This window comes from Anoplopoma fimbria, chromosome 15, assembly GCF_027596085.1.
Source record: "Anoplopoma fimbria isolate UVic2021 breed Golden Eagle Sablefish chromosome 15, Afim_UVic_2022, whole genome shotgun sequence".
Taxonomy (NCBI): domain Eukaryota; kingdom Metazoa; phylum Chordata; class Actinopteri; order Perciformes; family Anoplopomatidae; genus Anoplopoma; species Anoplopoma fimbria.
In genome coordinates, this window is record NC_072463.1 from 21,510,717 (window position 1) to 21,523,821 (window position 13,105).

At 42.9% G+C, this 13,105-nt stretch overlaps 2 protein-coding genes across 6 annotated transcripts in view; both read right to left on the reverse strand.

The window, feature by feature from the left end:
* Positions 1 to 10,085, reverse strand: part of evla (Enah/Vasp-like a) — a 35,026-nt gene extending 24,941 nt beyond the window's left edge. The window contains exon 1 of one of the 3 annotated variants that reach the window (XM_054613941.1): positions 10,001 to 10,085. In XM_054613941.1, the coding sequence (XP_054469916.1) occupies positions 10,001 to 10,005 (5 nt within the window). In that variant the 5' untranslated portion in view covers positions 10,006 to 10,085. Of the gene's footprint in view, positions 1 to 835; positions 925 to 5,435; positions 5,637 to 10,000 lie in introns of those variants that run through there. The other 2 variants (XM_054613940.1, XM_054613939.1) reach the window with 2 other exon arrangements.
* A 908-nt stretch (positions 10,086 to 10,993) lies between these two features.
* Positions 10,994 to 13,105, reverse strand: part of eml1 (EMAP like 1) — a 36,954-nt gene continuing 34,842 nt past the window's right edge. For all 3 annotated transcript variants that reach the window (XM_054613847.1, XM_054613846.1, XM_054613848.1), the window contains one exon: positions 10,994 to 12,950. In XM_054613847.1, coding sequence (XP_054469822.1) covers positions 12,825 to 12,950 — 126 coding nt within the window. In that variant the 3' untranslated portion in view covers positions 10,994 to 12,824. The remainder of the gene's footprint in view (positions 12,951 to 13,105) is intronic.

The following is a 13,105-nucleotide window of genomic DNA, read 5'->3' on the forward strand; positions in this document are numbered from 1 at the left end:
AGACAGCCAACAGAGCTGTTTGATCCTATACCTCTCATTTGGGACAGTGGCAGCGACCAAACCTCTCTCCTCTCTCTCTCCATCTCTTCCTCACTTCATCCATCCTGCCAGCAGAAAACAGAGATAAAGAGAGAAGGGCACTGGCCCGAAAGACTGACATTTTAGCCAGAAGCCATGCTGTCTTCAATACTTGTGTGAATTAAACATGTATGGAGCGCTTAGAGCACTGCTATTCAGAGATGCTCTATGTGAGGCTGCCGAGTGTTTAGAATAAAGAAGCTGCTCAGTGTTCACACAGCCGGCTGCTTCTCTCTGGCAGCATCTCTGGCTCTGACTGAAAGGATGCGATCGGGCGGGAGGAAGGAAAATAAGGAGGATCATCAAAACTGATCAAAGTCACAACTTCTGACACTTAACTCACTAACAAAGAGCTGTTTTTTTTTGGCAGTTTTGTGCCAAATAAAATGAATCCTTCCACAATAACTAATCCAAAATAACCTAAATTCCCCTAAACAACAGTTCATTGCGGCCAGATTAAGATTAAAGATTAGTATTTTGGCTCTGATTAATCAACAGGGAAAGATTTGCCCGTCTGTGTTGCTGGAATATCCCAACACTTTCTTTGCACACAATGATCGAACCTTGTTAACCAAAATAACAGACAAGTGTTTGTACTCAGAATCACAACTCTCTCCATTTCATTCCCCATAAAATGTTTCCATCTCTTTTTTCTTTTTGTTTACTTGCTGCCTTTGACATTTAACTTCCATCACTCATCCCTGACATATACTGGAAGGAGAAATGACCACACATGCACACAAGTGTCGGTACAAACCTGGCGGCGATGTGGCTGTAAAACAACCCTGAGTCACTGACACTCTGAGGGAGGCAGTAACGGAGCACTTGGAGTCGATGTATGTCCATTTTGGTAAACAGGAATAAACAACAGCAGCGGTTTGTCTATGACAAGAACTCCCTCTTCTGATGATCCATCACCTCAAAAAACAGAACTCATTAAAAGCAATTTAATCGTCCTGCTTGGAGACTGACGCTTAAATAACAAAAAAAGCGATGGATGCACAAATAAAACATCCACTTAAAAAATGTAGATCAAAAACGTCCCTCAGATCTGAATTCTTGTACTGCTGCATTCACTATGATGATCAATCCAACAACAAAGAGATGACTGAGGGACAGACTGGCAGAGATGAAGTCACTGACCAGCCTGTTGTCTGACAGATGAGCGTGTGTGTGTGTGTGTGTGTGTGTGTGTGTGTGTGTGTGTGTGTGTGTGTGTGTGTGTGTGTGTGTGTGTGTGTGTGTGAGATTGAACCTCTGTGCTATTGTCATGCTGTTAACCCAAGGGAGATTACCTCATATCCGTCCCAACCGGCTTTTACCCCCCTCCACACACACTTATGTTTAGTGAGTGTGTGTATGTGTGTGTGTGTGTGTGTGTGTGTGTGTGTGTGTGTGTGTGTGTGTGTGTTGGGGTACTGTCTCCCCCCCACCTTCCTCCTCTCGCATGGAGCCTGCTGTCGCCATAGCAGACTAGTATTAAGCCTTAATGAACAACCAGCGGTCCATACTGTGACCAGCTCTTATTGATTGGGATGCCCTTTACCTCAGAGGACACATGTAGCGCGGGAATTATTTACACACACTAACTAGAAGAGGTGCGCGTGCTAAATATCCGTTAACATCCACTGAGTAATATATTAACTCCAAAACTCAATTAGAATTTGACACACGAGAGAGAGATTTTGGAAGTCATCAGATTTATCGTTGGCAGGAGGGACTTTTTTCCAGACTGTAGATCAGATCAATTTAAAATAGAAGTGGACGCTGCAGTTTGTTTTTAGTGCTGTGGCTCTGCAGTCAGTCAGGGAAATATCTATTGGATGGATGCAATTATGCCGTGACATATATCTCTGTATTGATGTACCCAGACTTTTCCTCTAGCGCCACCATGAGGTTAAAATTTGTTAAGAAGTGAAAGGTGTTTACAACTATTGGATGAATAGCTATTACGTTTGGTAATACCCTTGACTTCGTCTAGCACCACCACATCAGGTCAACATCAGCATGTTAGCATTGTCATTGTGAGCATGTTAGCATGCCGATGCTATCGCTAAGCTCAAAGCACCGCTGCTTCATAGCACAGCCTAACAGAGCAGCTGGTGTGGCTGCAGATGTTTAGTCTTGTTTTTCTGTAAACTTTCTTATTGTTATTGTTATTAGCTTAACAATAAGTGTCAGTTGGGCTGTTATCAAAACAACACATGGAGCACTGGAATCAGAGTTGTCTCTAAACTAGTAGTGACTAGTAGTGACTAAGTCTTCCTCGGGCAATGATCAAAACATGATCAATGAATATGATCAAAATATGCAATAAATACATTAATACTCTCTCTCTCTCACACACACACACACACACACACACACACACACACACACACACACACACACACACACACACACACACACACACACACACACACACACACACACACACACACACACACACACACACACACACACACACACACACACACACACACACACACTTAGAGAGCCCCAGGACCGACAGTACTCCAGTGTGAGGATGACAAAACATTACTCTTTGAACTTTGACCTCTCTGGTTCACTGGCCTCCACTCTAACAGCTGCCCATATATGCCACGGTGACAGCAAACAACATAAACCGCCATGGGGCGTGACAGGATGCCACTTGTGATTGGTTAAATGACGATCACAGGCAACAGTGATTGGTCGAACAGGAGAGTCCGTCAATAGGGATTTTGGTTTTTTTGGGGCTCACAGTAACGCCTGTGCAAAGCAGCATTACTGTTGGCTCTCCTGTGGCTCTGAGTTCCCAGCTGGACGGCAGGACATTTCTGTGGCAGGCCGGACAAATGTTAACAAGATGGGTATGTGACAGAAACTCACTAACATTTAAAAAAGTGATAACAGGCAATGCTTAACTACTGCGGGGCAAATGATCACACTGATCATCAAACATGTGAATATGTGGATGTTTCTCCATGACCATTATAGCTTTGTGGTTGTTCTTAAAACTCATTCAGATATCAAGCAGTTTTTCCCCATTTTAAAAGGTAGAATTTGGTCAAGAGTAGAAATATAATGAATATGTACGTGGGTCTGAACAACAAAATTAAATACAAAGCCAAAAGAAATGCAAATTCAAAAGATATCAACTTTGTCCAGATTGTTTATAAGGACATAACTTTAACTCTCTGAGACCTTTTTTGTTTTCACAGACAGTTCCTGGGAAACACTCCACACATTTAGAAATGCACCCCAGTTTGTCTCAGTGATCAAATTCAAGTCTTTACATAAAATTTTCCCCGCAAAGAAACTATTCAGAAAAACAAAAAAGGCCTCATTGTAACACAGATGTGTTTTAGGACAAAGAGTAGATGTACCCCAAAGTGTATTTCCTTGTGTTAGGGAATAAACTCATCATCTCATACAGCCTATATATATTCCTAATATTGCCTTTCAATTGTGTTTCGTCTTCACTGTTAAAAGGGAGCTGACTGGGTTTGTTCATATATTAATATCTGTCAAACAGAAAAGCTCATTCCTAGTGTGATTACATCACCTCAAATCCTCATTATTGATTATGTTGTAGATGCATATTGCATGACTATAAACTGACTGTGAAAGAGTGAAAAAAAACTGCACACTTCCATCAGGTCAAATTGTTAGGCTCTAAGAACAGAAGTGTTGTGAAGAAAGGTTTTTTCAAAAAATAGAGCAGTGGAAAAAAAAAATCTCAGTCATGTGGATATAATTGCTCAGCAAGAAGATGCATTTATTGTCCATAACCGTGACCCAGAACAGTCAATGCATCTCGTCCCTTTTGATCAGGTCCCTCGTCTTTGACAAATGGTTGATGAGGAATCATTGTCTTAAGATCATTTTGCGGTATCATATCCACCGTCAGCAACAGTAAAGCCTCCCAGAGGGAAACCAGCGTGTTGACCCCTTTAACGACATCACTTATTCATTACATATCTCTGCTGATGCCAATTGTCCCTCAGGCTAATTGTCGTGAACATACAGTACAATATGGATAGCAACCCCCACTTCTTCGCACACCCCTCCCCCACTTCTGCTTCTCACTCCACCTTCCTCAGCGCTCTCTGGTCCCGTCACTAATCCTGATCCTTAAAGGGAAACACAGCTTCACAGGATACACAGACAGATACACCAGTGGTACGAAATGACAGAAGGAATGTAAGACTTTCCATATTTGATACATTCTGTGATTACCCTGTCAGTGTAGAATCTCCTGCAGATTTACTGATGTGTTTCGCTTGATCTGTCACTGAAATGCCTGGTGGATAAGATGGACCTGAACAGCAACAACTGACAGCTCAATATGGGAAGAAATCATGATGATGGGCTGGTTTGGATGAAGAGTTGGGCACCGTTTGTTTTCAGAAACCTGCTGGTGACAACTTTAAGGTCATATTTTGTAATAAAAACGTTGGAAATGATGCTGTATTATATTATCTAAGCTTCTTTTTTCTTACGTGTCAGTACGAGCAGTGCCTCATGAATGATGAACATACTGTGAGAGAGCGGCTTTCCCTTTGATCTACTGTACTTTACAGTAGATTACTAGAGTGCAAGCGGTCAGGCATAAACCTCTGATGTTATCTTATCTGTCCCACTCGGCTCCACATCTATATTTGAGCTCCAACAAATCACCACATCCCCCTGTAATCTGCCAAGGCCATATTATACAGGGACCCCTCTCTCCTCGAATCATCTGGCTTTTGATAGTCCCACTCAAGCAGCCATTCAGAGATTAGCGCTCTCTATCCCGTTCTTCCTGTATTTCTTTCTCACACATGCAACGAGTCAGATGGGATCCGTCCTGTGGACCGCAGAGAGCAGCTGAGCGGACGCACTGACAGACAGACAGAAACTCGTTCCTTCTTCCCAGGAAAGGACTGAACCAATGAAAGATTGCTAAAGGGTAACCAATCAGGCGTCTCTGCAAACAGCTGGCTCCAGAGAAAACACAGACAGAGGGGTGGAAAGTAGGAGACAGACGAGTGGAGATTTTCCTCTCCCATTTTCCATGCTTTCTCTCCAACTTAAGCTAGTTGAATTGTTATATAAAGCAGCGTGTAGAGCTGGAACGATGTCAAGAATGGTATAGAAAGGACGACAGGTTTTCTTTCAAACAATCCTACAAATACTGTTTGAAGAAGAAAACTGATTGTGTGGTGTGAAAGATGATCCAGGCTTTAAACAGAAGCACTAAAAAGAGAAGAAGCAACCTCATTACAACACCACCCAAAGCCATTTTTTCCCTCTGATCACACTACCCTAAATTCCCAAAAGAACTAAAAAGGAGACAGAGAAAGAGGTGATGATGAGAAGTTGCGTCGGCTTACCCGAAATCATCCAGGGAATACATGTCGCCGAAGAAGACAGCCCAGTCTTCAGGCAAAAGGATGAAAGAAGGTATAAACGGGGGATTATGGAGGAGGGGGGGGAAGTGTCAGCCTGAGAGGAGGGAAGCGGTTCACATGCTGTCCGACGCTGAAGCAAACTCAACCTTTCCCCTTCTTCACATCCTCTGAAAACGCTCCATAAAAATCCAGCACGCCAACCGAGCAGACATGAGACTGAGACACAGAGAGAGTGGGAGGGAAGGAGTGAGAGAGAGAGAGAGAGAGAGAGAGATAGAGATGAGGAGTGTTGCAACAGAGTAAGGGAACGTAAGAGAGAGAGAGAGAGAGAGAGAGACGAACATGTGACCAGAGCGGACCAGTCACCTCTCTTCGCTCCGAGGATTGTGGAGTGCTGTCTTTCAACCTCAAAGGAATCTTTTCCACTGGATGGAAATTACATGTTAGCCTATATAGGAAACAGGAGTGCTTTCACAACCCGCCCTTATATAGCATTTAAAATGCAGCTTTAAATAGAATCTAAAGTGACAGAATCTTTAAAGGTGCATGTGAGCTATAACCGCTAATCCCCAATTAACTAAAGAGTGGGGAGACACACACAGCAACACACGACTTCATTCATTCAGTATCTGTCATAAAAGGATGCAACACTGCAGGAGTAGATGTAATGATCAGTTTTTATATTCAAGCAACAAAGGATTTCATTCATCTAGTGTAACATTTGCGGTTTCCTTGTGGCTTTATCAGAATTTATCCTTAACCCCGGTGGTCCATCTGGCTGCAGCAAACTTAGATTAAGCTTCTTTGCCACAGCGAGCCGAGGTGTGGGGAAACAAACAAAGAGCAATGTAGTACACTCAAAGATTAGGGGGCTTAATGGGGTTTAGAAAATAGTAAGAAACATGCAGCAGACCCTCGAAGGTCGGCGAAATACAACAAAATCTTATTTTTCCAAAACAGAGCTTGTAAGAAGAAGGCTACAGGAACATGCATCAGAAATGTGTGGATGGCTATGCTGCAGAAGCTCATGTTTGTCTTTGTACGGCCAAGACTACATTGTAAATTGCACAAATGTGTACTGGGGAAGTATAACAAGGGAGCTGAATCACAGAACATACAATACTATGTTAAAATGGGGATAAACTGCAGCTAAACCTTGCTTAGCTGTAAATGCTTTTCACAGTGTGGTGGGGTCATCTGAAACAGCCTGTTCCACCTCCATCAAGCCAAAGAGCACACGATGCAGATGCACATCATCATACAACACAAAGCTCTGTATAATGTATGGGATATGGTATAAGAGGACCATTAAAGTATGATGCATGAGTTTAATGGTTCTTGGTGTAAACATGATAAGTGCAGCGCTGACCATAAAAAGAGAGAGAGAGAGAGAGAGAGAGAGAGAGAGAGAGAGAGAGATCTGTATTTACTCCTATGAGGAGGTAACATTAAGTAATTCACATGTGAAATACTGGATTCGATAAATAAACATATAATACTGCCTTTTTTTCCGCTTTCCTGCCCTGAATCTTCTTGCATCCTCTCAAATTCGTTCTGTAACCCCTTGGGAACCACTGATCTAGAAAATATGCAAATATAAATTCTGTATTCTCTCTGAACAAACTCAGTCACATGACACATGGCACAATGTCATATACTACACTGATCAGTTGCTTACATTTTTATGTTGTTTAGTGGCATTTAGCGGTGTGGTTGCAGATTGCAACTAACTGCATACCCCTCTGCCATCTCCAAGACATCCTTACCATAATAACACTGCTTCAGGAGCAACAGCAGTCAGACAGGTTGCAGTACAACGGTTTTGCACTCTGCTTCTGACCTTACTGCAGTTTCCAGAGCGTGTCGGAAAACTACGGTGGCCTTCAGGTAACTGAAACACACAAAAGGCTCGCTCCTGTGACAGTGTTTGGTTTGTCTGATCCGGGATACTGTAGAAACATGGCTGTTCAACACGGATGACTCCGTGAAAAATGAACCCTATGTAGATTTAAACGGCTCATTCTAAGCTAACGAAAACAAAACGATTCTTAGTTTCAGGTGATTATACACAATTGTTTACAGTGTTTGATAAGAAAGTGTCTGATTTAAGGTTAAAGGTGCCCCAGAATCAGTTTATATCTACATACACTTTCTGTTCACAAAGCTGGTCACCATGTTTCTACAGTAGCCCAGAAGGGACAAATCGAACACTGGCTCTAGATATGGACAGTGTTCAGCCATCGTTGTTGGCACACAGGAGAAGTTTTTAGTTTCACCGCTAGTTGCTGCCAAGTCCTTCACACTAGACCTTTAAGTTTTGCCAGTTTTAGACTATTTAATTCAGTCAAAGCTTTGTTTATACTTTTGATTATTTTGTTAAGAAGCTAGAGTTGTACAGATTCTTACAGAAAGCCATGTTTTGTTCTGAAATTCAGGTTCATCAGATAGATTTTTGATCAGTCCTTAGACCAATGTGCCAAGTGTGACCAATTCTGATGTTTTTACTTAAGAAGTCTTTTTCATTTCCCATTGTCCCTGAAAGGCTATTTCAATGAAACCCTGTAGAAGAATGTGAGTGTTGTGGCAGTGCGTGGTGACACTGGCTCACGTGGAGCTGCTCTCTGATCAGCTTCGCAGGGCAGCAGCAGCAGCAGCAGCCTGCAGTAGGATGCATAACTCAGCGTTTTCCCTTCCAGTCGCTGCACTCGCTCATTCTACATTTCCTGGGATGAATCACCACAACAAGCAGCTTCAGAAATCATCCTGCATTAAAATAATAGTACAGGACAAACGCCTCGTTTTTTGCCCTCTTCCACCTTTTCTCTCACGACCCACTGTGCCTCTCACACACGCACACACACACACACACACACACACACACACACACACACACACACACACACACACACACACACACACACACGCATCCAACCAACCAAATGACAGCAGTCAGTCTGACAAGGAGAACAGTGAGGAAGCATCGCATAATAAAACCACTACTGTTACTGGACTAAAAATAACTAAGCTACACTCACATATTTGCGTGTGCGTGCACACAACACTCACACACACACGCATGGACATACCACATACATAACCCCTTACATAAATGCAGCAATGGAAGCAGTGACGCTGAACAAATTATCTCATTGAATTTGATCTCCTTCTTTTATCCTCTGCAAAAAGAGGAGCCAGGTCACCTTGTTGTTGCTCTGTAGAGATATAAGACTTCCCTTTTGGGCTTGAATCAAAGAGCAGATCTGCCTCTGGCAACAACAAACACACAGGATGGGACTCAAGCACCGCTGCTTCAGAGAAAGGAGGAAACAGCATGTTCATCCAACTGGACTGGAAGGTATGAATCTTACATGTTTACAGTCTGAGAGCAAAACACTTCAGCTACTGGCTTTGAGTTGTTATGGTAAGGGCTTCATTATTTGGATCAGGAATACTTCACACTAGATATCCAGATGTGAGAGCAGCCATGGCTTTCTCCTTTTTACCGTTATTCCCTCTCTCTTTCCCCTTTTCTTCTCTGAAGCGAGTAGCAGCACATCTACACACCCAGACAGCCACACACACACACACACACACACACACACACACACACACACACACACACATGCAGACAAACACCGGTAGCTACATTAAAAGAGGAAAGAGAGTGCACGGTGTCTGAGGGGAGCTGTCAGAATAAATCTGAAGCCGTAAAACAGAATGGTGCAGGCTGTAGCTACGGAGACACTGAGGAGTCAAACTAAAGGCAGCAGGGGGGAAATATAAAAAGACTGTTTCATAAATAGAATAAAATAGAAAGACTCTGCTGCCGGTGAAGGTTTTGCCCTCAGTGCATTCTGCATACCAACATAAGCAGGGAAAGGCTCAAAATACCTTCCACAGGCTTGGATGTACAATGAGGATTTACACAGCAGATGCATTTTCCATAGGCTGGGTATGTGCATGTGTGGATCCATCATAGAGGAGGCTTATGTAGGGGTCTGTGAGGAAGGGGGGTGGGGAGGGGGGGGGGGTCTGATAACCTGCCTGGCAACCACCAGAATAAACACCCTCCTCCTCCACCAGCGATGGATATATGCACCCTCACTTCTATTTCCAACCTCCTGCAGCCATGCACACCGGCTGGTACATCAGTCATATTCAAGGTTTTTATGTCGACCAGGTGCACCGTAAAAAAAACCCACGATCCTGGCTCAAATCCTGCACCCACTGGGCGGGTCCGGTGGTGAATAAAGAGGGATGAACAGAAGGGGAAACAGCACACTTGATATACATTAACAGCCCTGTGGTAAAAGGCCCGGTGGGTGGGCCCCTGGATGCTCACAGTACCGTTTCTACAGGGAGAGAATAAGACCATTATAATATCTAAGATGCTGCAGTTCTTCATCACATTATTGGACGATGAATGTTCTTGCAGGATAAATGTAGACATGCATCAGTAGGCTGGAGGCTGGAGGCTGGAGGCTGAGTGTCGGTGCGCATCTGTCATGACGCGTCAAACAGAGAGCATGGTGCCGGCCGCCGCTTACCTCATTATTCAGCCGGGGATGATGATGATGATGATGATGGCACTGACGAGGCAGACGAATACAACCAACAGTCCGCTTATCTTATTTTTCCTGTTAAAAAAAAAAAAAAAAAAAAAAAAAAAAAAAAAAAAACACACAGTCTGGGAGGCTTGGAACAGCCCACCTGCCTCAGTCTGTAGCGAGAACACAGGCTGAGGATGAGTCGTGTTGCAGGGACACAGGCTGAGGATGAGTCGTGTTGCAGGAACACAGGCTGAGGATGAGGCGTGTTGCAGGAACACAGGCTGAGGATGAGGCGTGTTGCAGGGACACAGGCTGAGGATGAGTCGTGTTGCAGGAACACAGGCTGAGGATGAGTCGTGTTGCAGGGACGCTAAGCGAGGACACCAGCGTTTTCTCCCATCCGCTTTGTGCTCCGTTGTCTCTGCTCTCCACGCACCACGCCGCCGCTGCTGCTGTGTATCCGTAGGTCCATGTTCAGCCTCGGCTCGGTAGAAGACGCTGAACGGTGGTCGTCGGCCGCCGCCTCCCTCATGCCATATCTTCTTCCCATTCGGAGTGTTTTGCTGAGGTGGAGAGATTTTTTTTGGGGGGGGTAAAATGCTAATGCTGCGTGTGGAGGGACAGAGGGGAGGGGAGGGGAGGGGCGGCGCAGACCGGCTCAATGCTGCCCCCCTGCGGCCAAGACGCACATGTGCAGCCCTCCTCCTCCACCCCGAGGTCACCAGTGTTCCTGTATGTTGTCATGGTGGTCAGAGCAAGCTGAAGTACTCTGCTGTAGGAAGATGCCCAAATAATTCTTTTTTTTACTATATGTTCTTTTTTATATAATGAAATATAAACCTTGCAAGAGTATAAAATAAATTTGTATTTACACATAACATCTCTTAGATTTTGATCAATCATCTTAAAATAAAAACCTTGTTAAATAAGGAAACCAGAAAAATGTCAAAATGGTGAAGTGGACACATATAAGACACAGTCATGCGAGTTTCATGTAGCATTTACTTTCAGACCAATGTCCAAAGTTTAATGGTATACTGCAGCTCCAGGTGTTTAGTGGTGAAAACAAATCATGTTAGAGGGCTCACTTTAAATCACTGCTGTTAGATGTGAGTAGTTTTCCTGATAATGAAACTCCAACAGTGAGTCAACCATCAGGCTTTCAAAACAACACCAAGATGCTTCACATCTGTGGCAGTTATGGTCATACTAAAATCTGTTGAACCCTCTGTCAAAATATTCATTTTTTTTTTTTTCATGCATGTGTGTGTGTAATATTGGCTTAGTGTTGACAGTAAGATAAGGAGTGTGATGTACAGTAGGTGTACGGACAGAACGCAGCTTGGAACATTGAAAACAGACATCATTGGTTCATGAAAAGCTCTGGTAAATACTAAATGGTAATTAGCTTGTTCTATTGTGTAGTTTAAAAAGGCCTACTGTATGTTTCTAGAAGAAGAAAACACTCAAGAAGGTTCAGCTCAGTTAAATAACTTGCCAGTGATGGTGCTCTTCTGAGGAGCACATCAGACGTAAACAGTTACAGTGTAATGGTCTCATCCTTCTCCTTTCTAAGCTGATCCCGGTGCAGTAAAATGCAGAGGGATGCAGATTAAAAAGGCTTCACATCATTAAAAAAACAAAAAAACTTGCTTTTCATTTTCCTTGCACCTCGAGGCAAGGGCAGGACACAAAAACCCATTTTAAAAATCGGTAACACTTTAAAACACTGTATATTCACCCACATTTTGCTCATTATCTGTTTCAAGCCTCTCAGTAAATTAACACATATGGGACTAAACAGGGATTTATTTCAGGGAAAAACTTGAAAAATTTTGGAGTGAAGGATTTGACTCTTGATCAATAAATAACAGGAAAGGTGCCTTTTTTAAGACCTGGAAGCACAAAAAAGTAGAACGTGTTTTTTTATAATGTATTGTAAAAAAAAAAGTTTAAATCCAAACTCTTTAATGGCCATTGCCCTTAAAGAACAATAGGACAATAGTTTCAAATGGTGGGTAACATCACATCTGGCTGAACCTTGCTGTAACTAGGTATCATGAAGACTGTAAAGGTGGTTTTCATACTGAATTAGTCAATGCAAATAAATCAATAATGGTTGGACAACAGTTGAATCTGATATTAACCGTAGTCGATACCTCTCTGTATGTTTAAGTGAGCTGTGTTTAGGGATCCTTCTGATATGTTAATGTTAATAAAAGAGTTCTGCTTTACTAGTGCTTTCCTGAGTTGTTAAATACAAAACAAACTAAAGTTCAACAATTAGAAAATCACTATGTTCTTTCTTTCCGTACACAGTTTTTGTTCCAATACTCCTGGATCTCCAGCGGTGATGAACCTCTTCAATCCATCATCTGTGGAACAGATGAACAGTGAAACTATTCAGATGCAGTCAGAAAGTCAGAGCCTTTGGTTCTGTTTAGTTGGATTTGATCCGTTTGATTGGTTTTGTCTCATGTCATCGGTGACTTTGCTACAGTATGTGAGATACATTTTTTTTCTTACATGTAGTGGGATTAAAGAAAAGGTGAAATATTCAAGATTTTTGTATTTCAAGCAACGGCACGAAAAACTTCCAACAGTTCGTCCCATTTGGGATCTGAGAGCAGATCAGGAAGAAAACCTCTAGTTCCTCTTCTGTCAATTCACTTCAGTTCAGCAGATCCACCTTTTTTTAGCTTCTGAGTTAATTTAAGTTTGGTTTGGTTCAGTTTAGTGCAGTTCAGTTCAGTTTGCTTCAGCTGGGTTTCAGGCCCCAGCAGCAGTAACAAAACAACAGTATGTGTCTCTGCCGGGTCCCTCAAACTATCCTCCACTGCATCACGCTCATGTCCTTCCCTCCAGTTGACACCAGGTAGCCGTCGTCATGCAGGAAGGCCACGTTGGTCACGTGACTGCTGTGGCCACGGTAAACATGGCTGGGAGCCTGAAAGGGAAAACAAATAACACATTTTGTCTTTCCATAAACTGAGAATAAAAGTTTTACAAGGGCTTAATCTCTTAATTTACATTACTGAAATCTTTTAAAAATGTATTTTTAGGGCTCTTTGACTTTATTAGATAGACAAGGGAGAGAAGAGA